Source organism: Alosa alosa, chromosome 12, assembly GCF_017589495.1.
Source record: "Alosa alosa isolate M-15738 ecotype Scorff River chromosome 12, AALO_Geno_1.1, whole genome shotgun sequence".
Taxonomy (NCBI): domain Eukaryota; kingdom Metazoa; phylum Chordata; class Actinopteri; order Clupeiformes; family Clupeidae; genus Alosa; species Alosa alosa.
The window spans coordinates 21,663,772-21,681,478 of NC_063200.1; the positions used below are offsets into that span (position 1 = coordinate 21,663,772).

Consider the following 17,707-nt stretch of genomic DNA (forward strand, 5'->3'; position numbering starts at 1 on the left):
ATATTTGACGTACAAGCACTGCCCTATTTGTCCAATCAAGAAACGCGTATTTCCATTAACTACCGCCCCATTTAACTACATCATCCCACTACTTCCTGTATGTTGAAAAAAAGGTAATTTTAGCGCGAAAAGTAATGTTTGGGCAGAGAAGGGCTCTGGTTTGGGTGACAAGAATGACTGCCAAATGGCTACACCGGCTTTACAATGTAACAATTATTGTGTAAGCTAGTTTCGTCGTCTATGTTTTGTAAATACTTCACGTTTCTCACTCCGATTTCCCAATTATTACCATAAAAATGACAACCACAAGTGTTTCTCCAGCAGGCCTACAATTTCATTGATGATACATAGGCTAATGTTTTATTACACTTGTGGAGATGTGAAATGTAGGCTAAGCAGACCTGTCTATTTTTACTTCGTCCATAAAAAATGACAATGTCACTTGAAACTGCACGCAAAACATTGTGGAGGACTGTCCCTATAGGGCAGGGGTTCCCAAACTTTTTTGGCCCCAAATACCACTTCTGGTCAAGCCGCCCCTTGATGTGTTATTAAACCCATCGACAATACTACCGCAAATGTAAAAATACATTAAGTTAATCCTAATAACTATTTTAGCCACAAGCACTTTGTGATGGAGCATACAGTGTGTATTGCATTTGGGGCTTTCTGCTATATGAAAGCTATCACTCTACTATTATTCCCAGTCATTATCATGGAAAATATAATGTTCAGATATGCGACAAATTATTATAATGGCATTGTATAACAACCCTCATAGTAATAGGTATATTTTAAAATGTTCAAATGTATTTATTGTTGCTTTTATTTTTCCTTCCAACTTGCTGAGGCCAGCCTGGCACCCCCTCGTGGCCCCCACTTTGAAAACCACTGCCTTAGGAACCTGCAGACTCAGTTTGAATTTGGGGACCAACCCAAAATAGATTTAAAATAATAATAATAACAGTCTGGGGGGGGGGGTTGCAATATTCAATATGTTCTTAATGTAAATTCGATTTCTGTCCCTCCCAAACTGCATTAAAATGGTGTGTTTAACTGCCAGAATTACAAAATGTTGTCAGTGTAACAGCCTGGTTCATGATCTATTGATGCACGTGCATATAGAGCGTGTATTGATGTAGTTTACTAGACTTGTGGTGGCACTAGATTTAATACACATGTGTAGCCTACACTCTTAATATTTGAATTGAAAAAACAAACTGCCGTTTGGCAGTCAACCTCCCTGATTGTTGTATAATTCAAAGTCTTTCTATGTTTTGTCTCCACTAAGCAAAATCAGCTTGCTTTGGTGAGAATGTGAGAATCAGCACGGAATCAGCAACTTACAGAGTGAGAACACACTGACAAAAGAAAACCAAAGTGTCTTTGGGCACCAGAAAGTTTCACGTGTGCATTGTGTGTGTGTGTGTGTGTGTGTGTTTGTGTGTGTGTGTGTGTGTGTGTGTGTGTGTGTCTGTCTGTATTTATTTATTTATTTATTTATTTATCCCTCCCCACGAAGACAACACAACTTTGACAAAAGTGTTGGAAAAACAAATTATGTTTAATGTTTTATATCCTTCACAGCCACAATTCACCATTTTGGGGTGCAGCCGTGGCCTACTGGTTAGTGCTTTGTACTTGTAACCAGAGGGTTGCCGGTTCGAACCCCGACCAGTAGGCACGGCTGAAGTGCCTTTAAGGAATACACCTAACCCCTCACTGCTCCCAGAGTGCCACTGTTGTTGCAGGCAGCTCACTGCGCCGGGATTAGTGTGTGCTGCACTTCACTGTGTGTTCACTGCGTGCTGAGTGTGTTTCACTAATTCACGGATTGGGATAAATGCAGAGACCAAATTTCCCTCATGGGATCAAAAGAGTATATATATATATTTATACTTATACCTCAGCTGTGCACTTTTTTTTATCATATTCTCATGGGGTAGTTGTCTGAATGCTTTTTAAAGCAAAGAAAAACAGTCAACATGCTCAACATAGGCTGGGAACACCTTAAGACTGTTGGAGAACCATTCCAAGTGTCTAGGCTATATAAAGCTGGTTGAGTAATGCCAAAAATCAAAGCCTATTTCATATTGTTAATCTTCATTACTGTTTTGAAATGAAATAAATAGTAAAAATAACTAAATAAAGAAAACACAGAAAACCCATGAATGAGTCAATGTAATAAATGTGACTGGTATAATATATGCGGATTTTTTTCTCTCTCAATATTTTTAGCCTGAACCTGTTAGCCAATCTGACTTTGCTCTTTGGGTCCGCCTTTAAAAGATCCTTCGTTTTACAACTTAGGGAAGTAACCAGCTGGTTTTGTTGAATGCACACGATTGCACATGATTGTGATTGGATCCTGGATTTTGGTAATTCGTAGATTGGACGTAATTTGTTCACAGTAATTAATAAGGTCCGTTCAGTTCAAATTGTGTAGGATAAGCTTAAGTTAAGCTTGTAGTCAAGGTTGAGAAACCAATTTCCTGAATGTTTTTGACATGACTCTAAGCCATGTGGTAATATAATAGGCTACCTGGATAATAGAGTCTGGAAAAAGAGGAGCGGCTGAAGCTGAGGATAAAACTTCCTTACACAACCCAAACAGTCAAACTAAATCAAAACCTTTGGAGATACTACTTGCCTTAACATTGATAATGAATTTGTTATAAAATACATATTATACATATATTACATTATATAATTACATATTTGCTATAATAAGACATATTTAATTTGAGTACCAGTAACTCAATTATTTATATTCAAGGTCTCCTCCTTGACCATTCTCCATTTACCAGCATTCACTTTTTAACTGTCAAAGTCAAAGTGCCCTAAAGACACAGCCCATTGGTATTTAGTGCAGCCAATACTGCACACCATGACGACTATACATGTCGAATAGCAGAAAACAAAAACTATTGAAAACACGTATAGGCTACAACTCAGTTTGATTATTTTAATGTGCTTGCAAAGGATCATGGGACTCAAACACTCGAAAGTTGAGTTGAGTTGATATTTAAATATGTTTTAGCTTTACAAATAATAATAGTTAGGACTACGTTTCGTTTTCCAATTATTACGTTGTGATCATAGACTAGGCTATGGTTGTGATGAATCAATATTTCCAGGTTTAACCCGGTTTACAGGATGTTGGCGGTAAGGCAATGCTGCGTTACCTGCTCATCAACTCACTTTACACTGCCTACAGGGCTCAACTTCCGTGTTGTGCACCTGTGGCACAGGTAGCCTATACACCTGCACTGCGTCAATTGTTCATAAGTGGATACATCTTCGATGATCAAGGCGCATAATTATTGAGTAGCTGAACACTGTATTGACGGTTCAATCTAAAAAGAATAGGCCTGTCCCACACCATAGCATGACTGAGGACAGAGGAATTTGCGATTTAGCTGTGGTGTCCTTACATGATAACGAGCCAGAGGCCGACATGGAAGACCGGGAGAGTACTGCCTGCCATCAGAGGAAAACAGACTCGAAACAACCCGAAGACACTTCTTACCATCGGTTAAACGGAGGAACGGATAACGTTGACGAAAGTGGACACGCTGTTGCTTTAACATCAACCAACAATCCAAAGTCCGACGTAGATCCTTCTCAAATGACCTGCGTTGACCACGACTCTGAGTTGGACTGGTTTTGTAGTTCCGAGGGGAAGCTTATATGTTCTCACTGCGCCATTGTGGGACCGTGTCAGGGTCATATGGTGACACCACTCGGCACTCAAGCAACAACAGTGAGGGTGAGTGATGTTTAACATTATAATTTCAGAAGTCACATAATATCCTTTTGATGAAGCTTGGATGAATGAGGGAGGACGATGGGGCATACATTTCTATCACAATGTTTCTTATTAATTGGCTGCACATGAATTGCAACAGGTTTTTGTATTTGGTGCTTGTTTTTACCTGCCATATAGACTAATCATAATTCTCTATAACCATTTTGCAACATTTGTATTTTGTTTGTCATTGACACAGGTTTAATAAAAATAACAGTAATCATGAAATGTTTTTACTCCTGGTATTGCCAGAAGGTTGGCTATTAAATGCATTTATGTCACAATCATGGATGTTAAATCATTGGTAGTTTATGTCACAGTCATGACTCGGATATGCACGCAAAAACTGGAAATACAAGTTCATGCTGATATTTGAAAGACATGTTGAACTCATGCTTTGGATTACTCAGCTGTAAAGCATACTCTCCCCAACATTCCTGCCTTTGACCTAATATAAAATACACATCATTTTCAAATCTCATGGAAATATGTAGCCTAATGTGTACTGTACTCCAGTATCAATAGATGACCCACACTCACACTGTCAGATCAAAGTGTCCTTGTACAGATCTTATTGAACAACAGGAGCAAGGGACAACATTGCTTCTAACAAGTATTTGTAATCAGGAGGATTTCTGTCAGCATTGTGCCTCATCTTCATTCTGTTTTTCAATGTAGGGTATGTAACATGCGGCACATAAATTAGTGAATAAATAATTCAGCTATTAATGAATTAATTGCATTTGTTTCATGTGTACAGAATCAGCTTGTGGACATCTGTGAGAAAATGCAGATGCAAGCATTACGGATTGAGCGCTTTATCAGCCAAACCTTGTCTGTCAAAGAGAAAGCTATACAGGTAGGAACTGTGTGTGTGTGTGTGTGTGTGTGTGTGTGTGTGTGTGTGTGTGTGTGTGTGTGTGTGTGTGTGTGTGTGCGTCTGTGTGTGCGTCTCATGACTGAGACTAGGTGTGTTTGAATTTGTGTGGATTTTAATTCCAGTGCAATGCATGCAAATAAAAAGCCTTGTGATAAACATAATACAAGTCTTTAGTTTGTCAACATTTCTGTCCGGGTGTGTTTGTGTGAAAGAAAAAGACTCACAACACTATAGTGAACTGCGTCTCATATGAAATACGAAAAGGTAAACAGCAATACAAATGACCTATACCAATTTTGTATCTTAATACTGTAGAAATAAATAAGTTAAAAAATAAATGCTTAGAAATGTAAAAATTAGGTTTTAACAGACATTAAGATCAAAAGAAAGTTTGTGCGTAAATGCTAATATAGCCAGTAAAAGACAGAGTCTGAGTATAGTTTGGCATGACATGGTATAGGGGCAGAGCAGGCAGACTCATAACCAATAGTCACTTTCACCCCTCTATTTCTATGAGAAGTTGAACAGCCAATTAGACTGGAGCTAAAACGCTCATTGTTATGTCTTCTAATCGAGCATCTACACAACAAAGCGGACAGGAATTTGGCCATGATGTCCACTGCCCACCAAAGCAAATGAATTCAACAACGCAGCTTCTTGCCATGGCAGAATAGAAACAATATATTTTAATCACAGCCTCCTTAAATCTGTGTGTGTGTGTGTGTGTGTGTGTGTGTGTGTGTGTGTGTGTGTGTGTATGTGTATGTGTGCATGTCTTGTATATCTATGCTTTGGTTTGACTTTTTCTGGGTTCTGCTGACTGTGTGTAGGCTGATGCGAGTGCCGCGCGGGAGCGCGTGCTGGCCCAGGTCAGCGCGGTGCGGGAGGCCCTGGATGAGGAGGAACAGCGCCTCCTGGAGGCTGTGCAGAGAGAGCAGGAGCGCGTGGAGCAGTGTCTGCTCACGCAGCGCGCTCACTGGAGCCAGGCCCTCACCTCGCTCTCGAGCACGCGCACCAACCTGGTGCACACGCTCACACACTCACAGGACGCAGAGCTGGTGGTGAGACGTCAAGACACTTCATAGATCTTAGGACAATAGAAGGAAGCACATCTTTTGATAGATAGACAGATAGATAGATAGATAGATAGATAGATAGATAGATAGATAGATACTTTATTCATCCCCAAGGGGAAATTCAAGATATATATAGAGTGATTCAATTCAATTCAAAATTCAAGATGATATAGTGACAAATACAAAGGCAAGGTCTACAACAGAATCTGGAGAGAGAGAGATAGAGAGAGAGAGAGAGAGAGAGAGAGAGAGAGAGAGAGAGAGAGAGAGAGATGTACTGCCAAGATGATAGATGATTCCTTACATATAACAGTGTTAGTACTCAAACATGTGTGCATGACAATATGTAATGATTGTTTTACAAAATAATACTCTTCTACCATTGAAACATAAGGAATGCCAGTGAACCACAATTAAATGTTTAACAATGGGAAATGAGGGCAGTACATTTGGCAAGACTATTTCATAATGGTCTTTCACATTGGTCTTAGGGTATATGATAAATATGACTGGGTAGAGTATGATTTTAAAGTTGCCATATTGTTTGTATTAGGATATTTGTATTTGGGTTGTGAGACAGAGGAGAGATGAAGGAACATATTGAACGGCTATTCAGAGGTTTACTACAGCTGCACAAACTGATGTTTATGCCATGGTAGTTTGTCCGTACAGTATGTGAAAATGCTAAAAGATGATTTATTTGAAATCAATACAGAACATCATGAGATTAATTATGATAATGGTGTCACTGATCATATCAGTTTTGTTTTCCAGACATCCAGTCAACAAATAAATGACAGGTAAATAATGATTGTTTTGCTGAATACATTACATTGATTTACATTACATTACATTTGGCTGACGCTTTTTTAACCAAAGCGACTAACAACATGGTAAACAGTAAGTTTTAGAACAATTCTCACAATTTTAGGACAGTTTAAAAAAAAAACACATTAGAGTACAGTAAGAATAAGTCGCCGGTGAGTGCTGTATTTTAACAGTTACTTGTCAGTTTAACGGCTGGTGAGTGCTAGGATCAGTAAGACTTGTTGTAAGTGTTGCTATGAGAGTAGATGTTCTCTAAAGAGCTGGGTCTTCAGGAGTTTTTTGAAAGTGGAAAAGGATGTCCCTGCCCTTGTAGGAACTGGCAGTGTGTTCCACCAACGAGGAACAACAGATGAGAAAAGTTTGGATTGGCTTGAGCGCACCGGGTGGTAGAGCTAGACGTCGTTCGTCAGAGGGAGCGCAGCGGTCTGGAGGTAGTGTAAGTCTGTATGAGGGCATTCAAGTAGGTGGGAGCAGAACCGGAGACTACTTTGTAGGCAAGCGTTAGAGACTTGAATTTAATGCGGGCCGCCATAGGTAGCCAGTGTAGCTGGATGAGCAGCGGGGTAACATGTGCCCTTTTGGGTTGGTTGTATACCAGGCGCGCCACCGCGTTCTGGATTTAATGTTTTAAAAGCATTAAAGGACTTTTGTCAGATAGATCAGAATGTTTTAGTTCAATCTTATGCTGTATGTCATTGAAACACCATCAGGGAAAAGTCACATGCTGAGCTTGTGAAAAGTTACTCATTGATAAAATAAGTCACCTGACATTGTCTGACCAATTACCTGTGTGTCCCTGTATACGTGTGTGTGTGTGTGTGTGTGTGTGTGTGTGTGTGTGTGTGTGTGTGTGTGTGTGTGTGTGTGTGCGAATGTGCGTGTGTACTGTATGTGTGTGTGTTTAAGGGTGGAGGAGGCCGAGGGGGTGGGGGAGCCGCGTGACACCGAGCAGCTGAATCTCAGCTCAGACTGCAGCGACAGCAGACTCATGCAGGGCCTGTGGGCCAGTGCTCTTCTCCTGGGCCCCTCAGGTTAGTCAGAGGCCTACAGCTCAGTGTACCGCGCATAGCCCATCTTCGCCAACACGCTGCTAACATGAAACATGCCACTGATGATCAAGTGCTCCCTTACTCCGATTGTTTTACTGTCCTCCTCCTCCTCTCTCTCTCTTACACACTTTCATTCTTTATCTATCTGTCTATCGATCTATCTACCTACCAGGTAGGCTATTTATTATCTATTTATCTAGGTATGCATACCTTTACATTCCTCATCGCACCAACATTGTGGTGTGATATTTCTGATATTTCTTCTTAAATTCTGATTCTAGTGCTTCTACTTCCTTAATACATTAATACAGCTATTACTACTACCATTACTACTAGCAGTATTACTATCATTACTATCTTTAATTGTACTACGACTCCTCTCTTACTGTAAGAATACAGAATACAGTATCAGCAGCAGGTCCTAGGCCACTTCAGATCACTGAACCCAGGAAAGGACCGGAACGCATGAAAAACTTTTTCAAACTTTAAGGGCCTGTGTCCACGAATCACGTTTTTTGCGCTGATAGCGCCCTCAACCTCATTTTCAGAGCACTTCGGTCAAGTGTTTATTGTCGCTAGGTTTCGAAGTTTTGATTGGTCGTCGAGAAAGAAGTGACATTGACAAGCCCAGCGCTGTTCTATAAGTTGAACAGATTTCAACTTTCAGCGCTTTGAATGCTGCAAGGAAAAACGATCAGCACCGAGGGTTTTTTTACGCCAAGGGCGCTGAGCGCTGGGAACGCTGAACTTCATAGGATTTGTAGGATTTCCCCCCTTTTTTCTTTTCTTTATTCCTTCTTTATTATTATTATGTATTTATTTATTTTTTTTCCTTTTTCTCTCTCTTTCTAAGTTTCTGTTCCGACTAGAAAATGAATGCAAGGATGATCCATGCAAATTATAAGGTTACTAAAGAAAAGAAAACAATAAAACAAAAAAAAGATTCAACAATTACAAGGCCCACCGACGGGCCAAGGTCAAGTGTTACCCATCTTATAAAACAGTGTTTCTCAAACTTTTTTAGACCAAGGACAACTTAATCAATAAAAAAAACCTCACGGACCACCTAGCTAAAAAAAAGAGTAGACCTACTTCAACAGTTTATTACACAATAAGCTTACTCACTGAACCACCTTGCTTATTGTCTTTGCACCTTGCTTATTGTGTCAGAGGATTCATATGATTTAAACTGGCATAGCTTACATATAGGCAGCGTTGCAGAACTGTTTGGATTTACATACAAGTTGGTTCAATATGGCAAACAACTCATCTATTATATTTTACCGCGTCTGCTCGCGGACCACTTGGGATAGCTTGCAGACCACTGTTATAGAATATAGTCTTATATAATACATTGAAGACACATCTCTTCTCTCATCACTCACTTTGCCCTGACGGCCTCATGTTTTAATGCCACAGCTATTTAGAACTAAGTTTGCGTAACACAGTGGATGAAAATGCATGCAAATGCACATGTTTTTAGCTGATTATTATTAATGCACTTAAAGTATGTGAATGAGCTATAGACGCAGCTGAGAAATAGACCTCACTTGTCTCAGGCCAAGTCCAATTTAAACGTCAAGAGGTCTCAAATCTTAAGATCTTAAGAATGTAGACTCTCGCCCCCGCAAACACTTCTTTCTTCTTCTTTGCCACACGCAAAGAAGATGTAGCATTGTTATAAAACCTTTAAAATCTCTAAACAATCACAAGTAGGGCAGTTCATCACAGTTCATCCATTGCAACTGGATTGATGAAAGGTCACTTACACCTGTAGGCTACATTGTATTTGGGAAAAGCAAAAGGTATCAGCATAATGTTATTTATTTATTTATTTATTTATTTATTTATTTATTTATTTATTTATTTATAAACAAAAACATCTCTGTCAGTTCCATGCCGTTTTCAACAGCTATCAAAAACAAAGGTCATTTTTGGATGGATGGATTTTTTGTGAATGTTTCTTCTTCTACATAAGATTTTAGTCATCTTTAGTTCATGTAATACTTTATTGTTAATGCACAAATTAAGTAACAGTAGTCTGAAACGTTATTGTTAATGCACAAATTAAGTAACAGTAGTCTGAAACGAAATGCTGTTTTACATCTAACCAGTGGTGCAAATAACTGACATGTCCAAATGGGCCTTGATGAAATGCGTCGCTAGACTGTTCATACACATTTTAACGGGCCAAAGTTGAAGAGCTGTTGTCCATTATTGTTCGTGCAAATATAGGCTGATTCATGTTCCCTTGCATTGTGTAACTGAGGTCCATGGCTAGTCTGGCTTTCACCAGACCAAGCTCAATCTTTTAAGAAATCAAAAAATAAATAGCGGGCAGATCAAGCCTAGTCCATAGGCACCCGATATTGTTTAATTTTCCGATTGAGATATCCACGCTCTGGCTATTCTAAATATGCAAAAATGCATCAGGGAGTTATGACAAAACTGTAACTAACAAACTAGATCCTAATAGAAAGCTGTTAGCTTCCCTAAGCTACAGGTAGGCTTATAAGGTAGGCCTATTTACAACATAATTTGTCAATAGGCTATGCTGGCGACACAAATACAATCTCCTTTTGAAACCAATGGCTTACGCCTTACAGTATCAAGCGGACTTAAACTGCCATATCATGGCGAAAAGTTGTAATAAAATTCACGCAGCTCCATGAGTCAAGGAAAGTATGAATGAAGTAGCCACTTCTAAATGGGACCCACTACACAGTAGCTTAAGGTGTGTTGCTAAAGCAGCCATAATGAAATGAAGGTGTCATTGTTTGGATACTTCACACACACACATGCTTTTTAATTTCACAGACTACAACTACCAAGCTGGAATCAAAGCACATCGATTCCCCTCTCACACCCTGCACGCACTTAAAACAAAATAAACAGGCGTCTCAGTCTCATGCATGTATAGGCAAAACTGTATCAGACCGGTGTAACGTTGGTAAATCTTTCATTGCACAGAATGATTTTTGTAGCATGTGCAACAAATGACAGTCGAAAGATACAATTACAGTGCTGCTATCAATTTGCTTGGTATAACCGCATTTATAGTTTTCTACAAATGCAATCAATCAAATTGGCCTCCATCACTCAACCAACGCTAACGGTAACATTACCTAGGTCCTTATTGATATTATAAGATTAACGTACCTGCAGTAAAAACCAAGCATGTCCGATAAACATCCTCAGATTTATTTCGGCTTCAAGAAGAAATGGGAATTACATTTCATGTGAACATCGTCCTATCCTTATTAGACTTTCTCTGCGGTAAACTACAGTCCTTGTAGGAACCATTGTTTTTCCAACCCACTTTTAACTTCCAACAAAATTACGTCTCACTGCAACGATGCGCCATCTAGTGGACAAACGACTACTTATCGCCAATAGAGTGTCCCAGTGATGCCACTTCCATTTGCCTCCATGGGACCTATCTTTCAAAAAATTTTGAACGCCAGTCTATGGCGAAAATTAAATGATTTTCTGGTCCCGGTTGACTTGTGCCTTGAATTACCCATATGATGTTTGTCAATTTTAAAGACAATTTTTCATGTAAAGAAATTTGTAGTTTGTTTCGGAACTATTGAATTACAACATTGTGAAAGATCGTAATTCCAACGACTACAAACCCATCAGTCGTAGTAACCCATAGTGACGTTAGCTCATTCACAGCCACACTAAATCGTACAAGCATACCAGCAACAGGTCTTAATTGGGCTTTCCTTGCCGATGAAAATACCATGAGTCAGAGGATTAAACACATCAGGTAAGTTGTATTCGTCCATAGACTGTACATTAGATACTGTTAAGTGACATAGCAGGCAGCAAGATGCAACCGTTAACTAGCATAACAGCAAATCTTATCGTTTCATTACGTTGGTGACGTAGCCTACATCGTTCGAGACGAGAGATGTAGTCCACTGAGCGGATTCGCACAAAACCAACATAACTTTTTAAGTCTATCGAACAACAGTACTTTCTTGACGTGAAAAATTATCTTTTAAATTCACACACATCATATGTGAAATTCGTGGCACAATTTAATCTGGACCAAAAAATAATTGTTATCTCTCCATTAACTCTCGTTTATATTTTTTTTTGAAAGATAGGTCCCTTGTAGCGGAAGTAAAATGGAAGTCACTGGGACACTCTATACTGGAAATGCAGCCATGATGATGATGATGAATATTTATTTCTTTGGCTTTCTTTTAATCCTACTGAATTTGTAATTATGTATCGGCCGTTCTAATACCGATAGTATGTGGGTGCCTGTGTGTGTGTGCATGTGTGATATGTGTGCACCGCCATCTACGGGGCAAATGAGTGTACAGTCGCTAAATGTACACATAACCTAATTTTTTTTAGACACCCCCCCATGGATGAAATTCTACGAAACTTGGCATACCCCCAGAGAAGGTACCCCCAGGTCAATCATACACATAAAATTTGGTGCAGTTCTGAACATCTTAACTGAAGATAGGGGCGATTAAAGCAGAATAATATTGCATTTTCATTTTTTACCGGGGGGGTGCAAATCACAAATGCGTGATTATGGGCCAGGTTGATGTGGGCGCTTGAGACCAACATACCATAAAAGATTCTTCATCCTCAGTGCCACGGTTCAGGTAGTTATTTAGGAAAAACTGCTTTTTTGGCGGTTCGGGGGCCCAGCACGAGGGGGAGGGGGGGCCCCCCGGGGAGGAAACGAAATTTTTCCGTAAAAGTCTAGTGGGGCTACATACCCACCAAATTTCATGTGCACCGGTGTTTCGGTGTCCCGGGTATCGTTGACCAAAAATTCAGGAAGTAGATGACGGAAAAAAAAGAAAAAAAAAACTTTGACAATCCCTATATGACCGTTTCGCTAGCGGCGGTCATAATGAGGGGCTTTCCACTCATCTTTCCACAACTCTAATGTGTTTTATTGCCCATCCTCTGTTTCCAACAGGATATGGCCTCTTAGGTGTTTCCCTAGATTATAATGAGAGAAATAACATGCAAGCACATTGCATTAACCTTAGATAGCAGAGGGTTAAGGATGAAATTTAAGAGTGTGCATTGTTGTGGGGCCAAGTGTCACCAATTTACCTTTAAAACAGTTCACATTGTTCGTGCTATCACTCCATGCCATCTATAAGTTGTCAACTCCCTTATTATTTTCCCCCAGACACTTAACTTTCCCTCTCTTTTTCCTATAATGTTTCCTCTTCACTATTTGGCCGATCACACAACTGTCTTTGGTATGAGTTATGCAGTCAGAGTATCAATTCAGAGACCAAAGTGTTATAACCAAATAGTTCAACCACAGTTTTTTTAGGAAAATCACCATTTACCATACAGCTACAATAAAAGCATTTAACAGAATGTACTATATGCAGTAAGCCTAAATGTAACAGGATGGATTTTGGGGTTGATCAGGCTCAGAACCTGACTTTGAAAATTATTTTAAGTTAAAAAAATACAATTAGTTAAGAAATACTTTATTAATCCCAAAAGAAATGTGGGAGTGACAACAGCGCCATCCTGTGCATGTAAATGAAAAAAGTAAAAAATAAGTAAACGATAACAAAGGATGACAGTCACATTAGTGAGTACTCTGTAAGGTGTGTGGTATATTATTTTCATGAATATAACCGGAAACTTCTTTATAATCTCTGTCCAGCTCATGGGCCTGCCAACCTGCGTTTCCAAGAGCGTTCAGTCAGCACCATGCTCTCTCTGTCTGCTGATGAGTGCACGCTCACCTTCCTGCCTAAGCGCGCCCGCCAGTCCCCTCCGTACGACCTGGCCCGCTTTGACTGCTGGCCGAACGCTCTCAGCACCCTGGCCATCTCCTCGGAGACCCACAGCTGGGTGCTGGATGTGGGCCAAAGTGCTGCCTACAAGGTCTCTCCTTCTTGCACTTCAGGATTGCTTCACTGTCCTGTCTTGTCTCTTGTCTTTGTTCTCTTTCTATCTCTGTTTTTCACCTTCACTGTTCTCTGGTCACTGCACATTCCATGACCTTTTACATTATCCATGTTGATTGTTTTATCACTTTTTAAAACCAATGTTCTATTTTTAGAAAAATATGTGGGATATGAGGAAAAAGCTTTTCCACGTAACATCATCATCTTCCTCCTTCTCCTCTTCTATATATTTTCTCACTCTCCTCCGTCTACCCTTTAGGTTGGAGTGTGCTATGCCAGCATGGACCGTAAGGGCTCGGGAAACGGTGCGCGGCTGGGCTACAACGACCGCTCCTGGGTGCTGTCGCACTACGAGGGCGACTTCACCTTCTGCCACGCCGGGCGCCACACATCTCTACATGTGATCCGCAGACCCAGGCATGTTGGGATACTGGTGGATTGGCCCAGCCAGACACTTCTGTTCTACGACCCGGACTCCTACTGCGTCCTGCATGCCGTCAGTCACCACTTCACCGCCCCCTTGCTGCCAGCTTGTGCCGTTGCCGACCGCAGCGTCACACTGTTGCATTGACCAGAGCAGGGCAGATGGACAAAGGTGTAGCTCAATTTATATGGTAAAAAGAGAATGTAAGGTCTGCTTATAACTATTTTGCTGCTGCAGTGCAATAATCGTGAGCTTGTACTGGAGGGGAGCTGTGGTACAAGTGGCAGCATCCTGACCACATACATAACCCGATCCCATCCCCATCTCTCTCTTCCACCTGGTCTCTGTCCCTCTCAACTCTCCTATCTGTAAATGCACCCTCCACCCCTAATCAGACACAGACACACACACACACACACAGATGAACACACATACAGCCTTTTTAGTCGGGCAGTCCTTCTCATACTCTCTGGCTGACTCATCCCAGCATTTCTGGATTAATGATCAATCATGACCAATAGCTCTTTCAATGTAAATATGAAGATCCAGATTCTCATAAATTAAGTTGCAAGAGTCACTAGTGAATGACTCCACTGAAGACTATTTCCCTAAAGCCACAGGTGTGTTGAGCATGTTGACAATATTCATGTTTTTCTCTTTTTTTTATCTCTTTTTACTTCAAGCCATTACTCTTATCCAGAGATTACTGAATAATCATGTTGGGATATGCTATATCATGCAATGTGATTGGGATGTTGATTATTGATTGATTAGTGTTGTAGATATTTCATTAATGCTGTTTTTGCATTATTCATCAATCACCTCACCTGAAAGTATTTATTTTGATTATAGCCTACTGCCTATTATATTCTGTGTAGTTATGATTGTGTAGAACTAAGTATGTATTATGTAGTAACAATTTGTATGAAAGTGCAGTGCATTCATTGAGAAAATGATTCACCGGTTTTTCTAAAAAAAAAATCTCTTAAAGAATTGTTTGACATTTAATATAAATTTGTATATTTATTTCATGTTATTTAATAATGGCATTAGTTGAGAAACTAAGACTTTTAGTTTTTGTGTCAGTACAATGAGACAACAAAAAAAAAGAAAATGAAAGATAACAACAGCAGATGTCAGTAGTGCTTGAAGGCATGAGAAGGTACCATTATGAGTCATTACAGGTTTCAAGTGGAAAACTGCACACCGCAAATAAAGATCTGTGAGGAAAGCACCACCAAATCCTAAGTGCAGTAAATCTATGTGTGATCTGCAATGTGCAGAGGTGTATTTGGTCTTTTTGGTTTGTGTCTGGTAAACTGATTGATATTTTGTTAATGTTGTTTTTTGCATCATTAATCAATTACCTAAAAGTATTTATTTTGATTGTATTGCTTATAATATTCTCTGTAGTTATGATTGTGTAGAGCTACTGTAAGTATGTATTATGTGGTAACAATTTGTATGGAAGCACAAATGCAATGTTATTTACATTTTTCCTCAGTTGCTTTGGTGCATTTCTCAGATCAGAATTGAAATTCAAACTCCATATCATCTCACTTGTGCATAAACATAATTTTTATTGTATATATATATATATAAGTATATATACTCTTTTGATCCCGTGAGGGAAATTTGGTCTCTGCATTTATCCCAATCCGTGAATTAGTGAAACACACACAGAACACAGTGTGGTGAAGCACACACTAATCCCGGCGCAGTGAGCTGCCTGCATCAACAGCGGCGCTCGGGGAGCAGTGAGGGGTTAGGTGTCTTGCTCAAGGGCACTTCAGCCGTGCCTACTGGTCGGGGTTCGAACCGGCAACCCTCCGGTTACAGGTCCGAAGTGCTAACCAGTAGGCCACGGCTGCCCCCCATTGCCTTGAACAAACAACAAATGCTTTAGTACATCCAGGCACTTGATTGTGTACAAACGTCTGTTGTTTTTTACATTTTCAATTTCTAATGTCATGTTGGTCAAAATGCACTATACTGGTCCCCTGCTGAATAGTCATACCCCTTAAAACTTTAAGGCCTTATTTCATCGCTTGAGTCATTACTAAATGTGTTGAACTAGCTGTCATAGTCGTCATAGTCTGTCTATATACATATATGTGACCTGACAGATAGGAACGTCAGGATGTATAGAAAGTTGTACAGTGGTCCACAACTCTGAACAAGGGGTGGTTTACTGTATATTGGTTATTTTTCATTTGCACAATGTTGTAAAATACTTTGTTTTCTTTATACTGTCACAATGTCTGTCAACAGTAAAAACTCTGAAACATCTCTACTCTTTTGCAATCAACACCCACATACAATAATGTGTATGTAGTTTTGAAATAGCTATGCTACACAGAAAATAGTGCTGCCTTGTGCATTGTTCATCAGAAATTTAGAGTAAAGTGTCATATTGACAACAAAACAAAACAGTTTGACTATCTCGACATTAACAATGGCATAAGGACGTGTCATTTTGATTGCACTGACAGTTCCATTGGTATAAATACTTGCTTTTGAGACACAGACTAAGCATTTTGAGCAAGATGCATGCTTTTGCAGGTACACTATGTGGTGCAGTTTGCATTAATTGTTTTGAGAAATGCAATACAGCTCAGTACCATGAGAAACCAGTAGATGGCAGCAGTACTAAGGCATGAGAAAGCATACTATGAGTAAGTACAGGTTTCACGCAGAAAACTGCACACTGCAAATACAGTTTTCCTCAGTTGCTTCAGCGCATTTCTCAACTCAAAATTGAAATTCTCAAAACTGCTTGTTCAAACTCCATCATCATCTCACTTGTGCACTTCATAAACACAATTCTCATTGATTTGTACGAACAGCAAAGGCTTTAGTATGTCCTGATTGTGTACAAGTGTCTGCTGTTTTTTACATTTTCAAATGCTAATGTCATGTTGGTCAAAATGCACTATATGTTCCATGCTGAATAGTCCTACCCCATAAAATAAATGCACCAAAGCGACTAAGAAAAAGTTATATTACAAAAGAATACATGTCCATATCAAAATTCTAACAATTCTTTATGAGAAAATAAGTTTGTTAATTGCACTTCAGTTATCTCATTAATTCAGAAAAATATTCTTGTTTTCTGAATTAATTAGATAATAAACTCATTAGTTCAGAAACACAGGTCAATAATAATACAGTTTTTCTCAGTCGCTTACATTTCTCGAATCATCCTCGACATTTGCAAAACAGTAAGTGCACTTCTCAAAACAATTCGTACAAATAGCAAAACACAATAAATTACCTGCAAAAGCCACTTTCTTGTTAAAAATTCTCTCTCAAAATTAAATATTTGTGTCAATAAACGTCAGTGCCATCAGAATGACAAGTCCTTGTGTCATTGTGTACAGATAAGACAGTCAAATAGTCATGTTGTCAATATAACAGTGTACTCTGGAGGGAGAATTGTACATAATCATTTGCATGGATGTACCAAAACATTTGCAACTTGTTCAAAGAAATGAGAAACTGCTTTTCTGATTTGCATAATGATGTGAAGATTAAACAGGTAGTTTTGAGAATTTCAATTCTGATCTAAGAATGCCAAAGCGACTGAGAAAAACTGTTATAGTTTTCTTTCACATTAGTGGTGGTACTTGCACTTTGGTGGTGCTTTCATCGCAGATCTTCATTTGCGGTGTGCACTGTGCAGTTTTCCACTTGAAACCTGCTTGAAACCTGTAATGATTCATAATGG

General features: G+C 39.5%; 1 protein-coding gene across 1 annotated transcript; it reads left to right on the forward strand.

The window, feature by feature from the left end:
* Window positions 1-3,237: 3,237 nt before the first annotated feature.
* On the forward strand, window positions 3,238-15,620 carry bspry (B-box and SPRY domain containing). Its single transcript, XM_048259186.1, has 7 exons — window positions 3,238-3,769; window positions 4,569-4,667; window positions 5,519-5,749; window positions 6,539-6,564; window positions 7,499-7,623; window positions 13,310-13,533; window positions 13,816-15,620. Exons 1-7 carry the CDS (start codon window positions 3,389-3,391, stop codon window positions 14,125-14,127), a joined length of 1,398 nt encoding a protein of 465 aa, XP_048115143.1. The 5' UTR covers window positions 3,238-3,388; the 3' UTR covers window positions 14,128-15,620.
* The last annotated feature ends 2,087 nt before the right edge of the window (window positions 15,621-17,707 follow it).

Coding starts and splice junctions, on each gene's coding strand:
- bspry (XM_048259186.1), top strand. CDS start 3,389: ATGACTGAGGACAGAGGAATTTGCGATTTAGCTGTGGTGTCCTTACAT. Junction 3,770..4,568: donor CTCAAGCAACAACAGTGAGG/GTGAGTGATGTT, acceptor TCATGTGTACAG/AATCAGCTTGTGGACATCTG. Junction 5,750..6,538: donor CACAGGACGCAGAGCTGGTG/GTGAGACGTCAA, acceptor TTTGTTTTCCAG/ACATCCAGTCAACAAATAAA.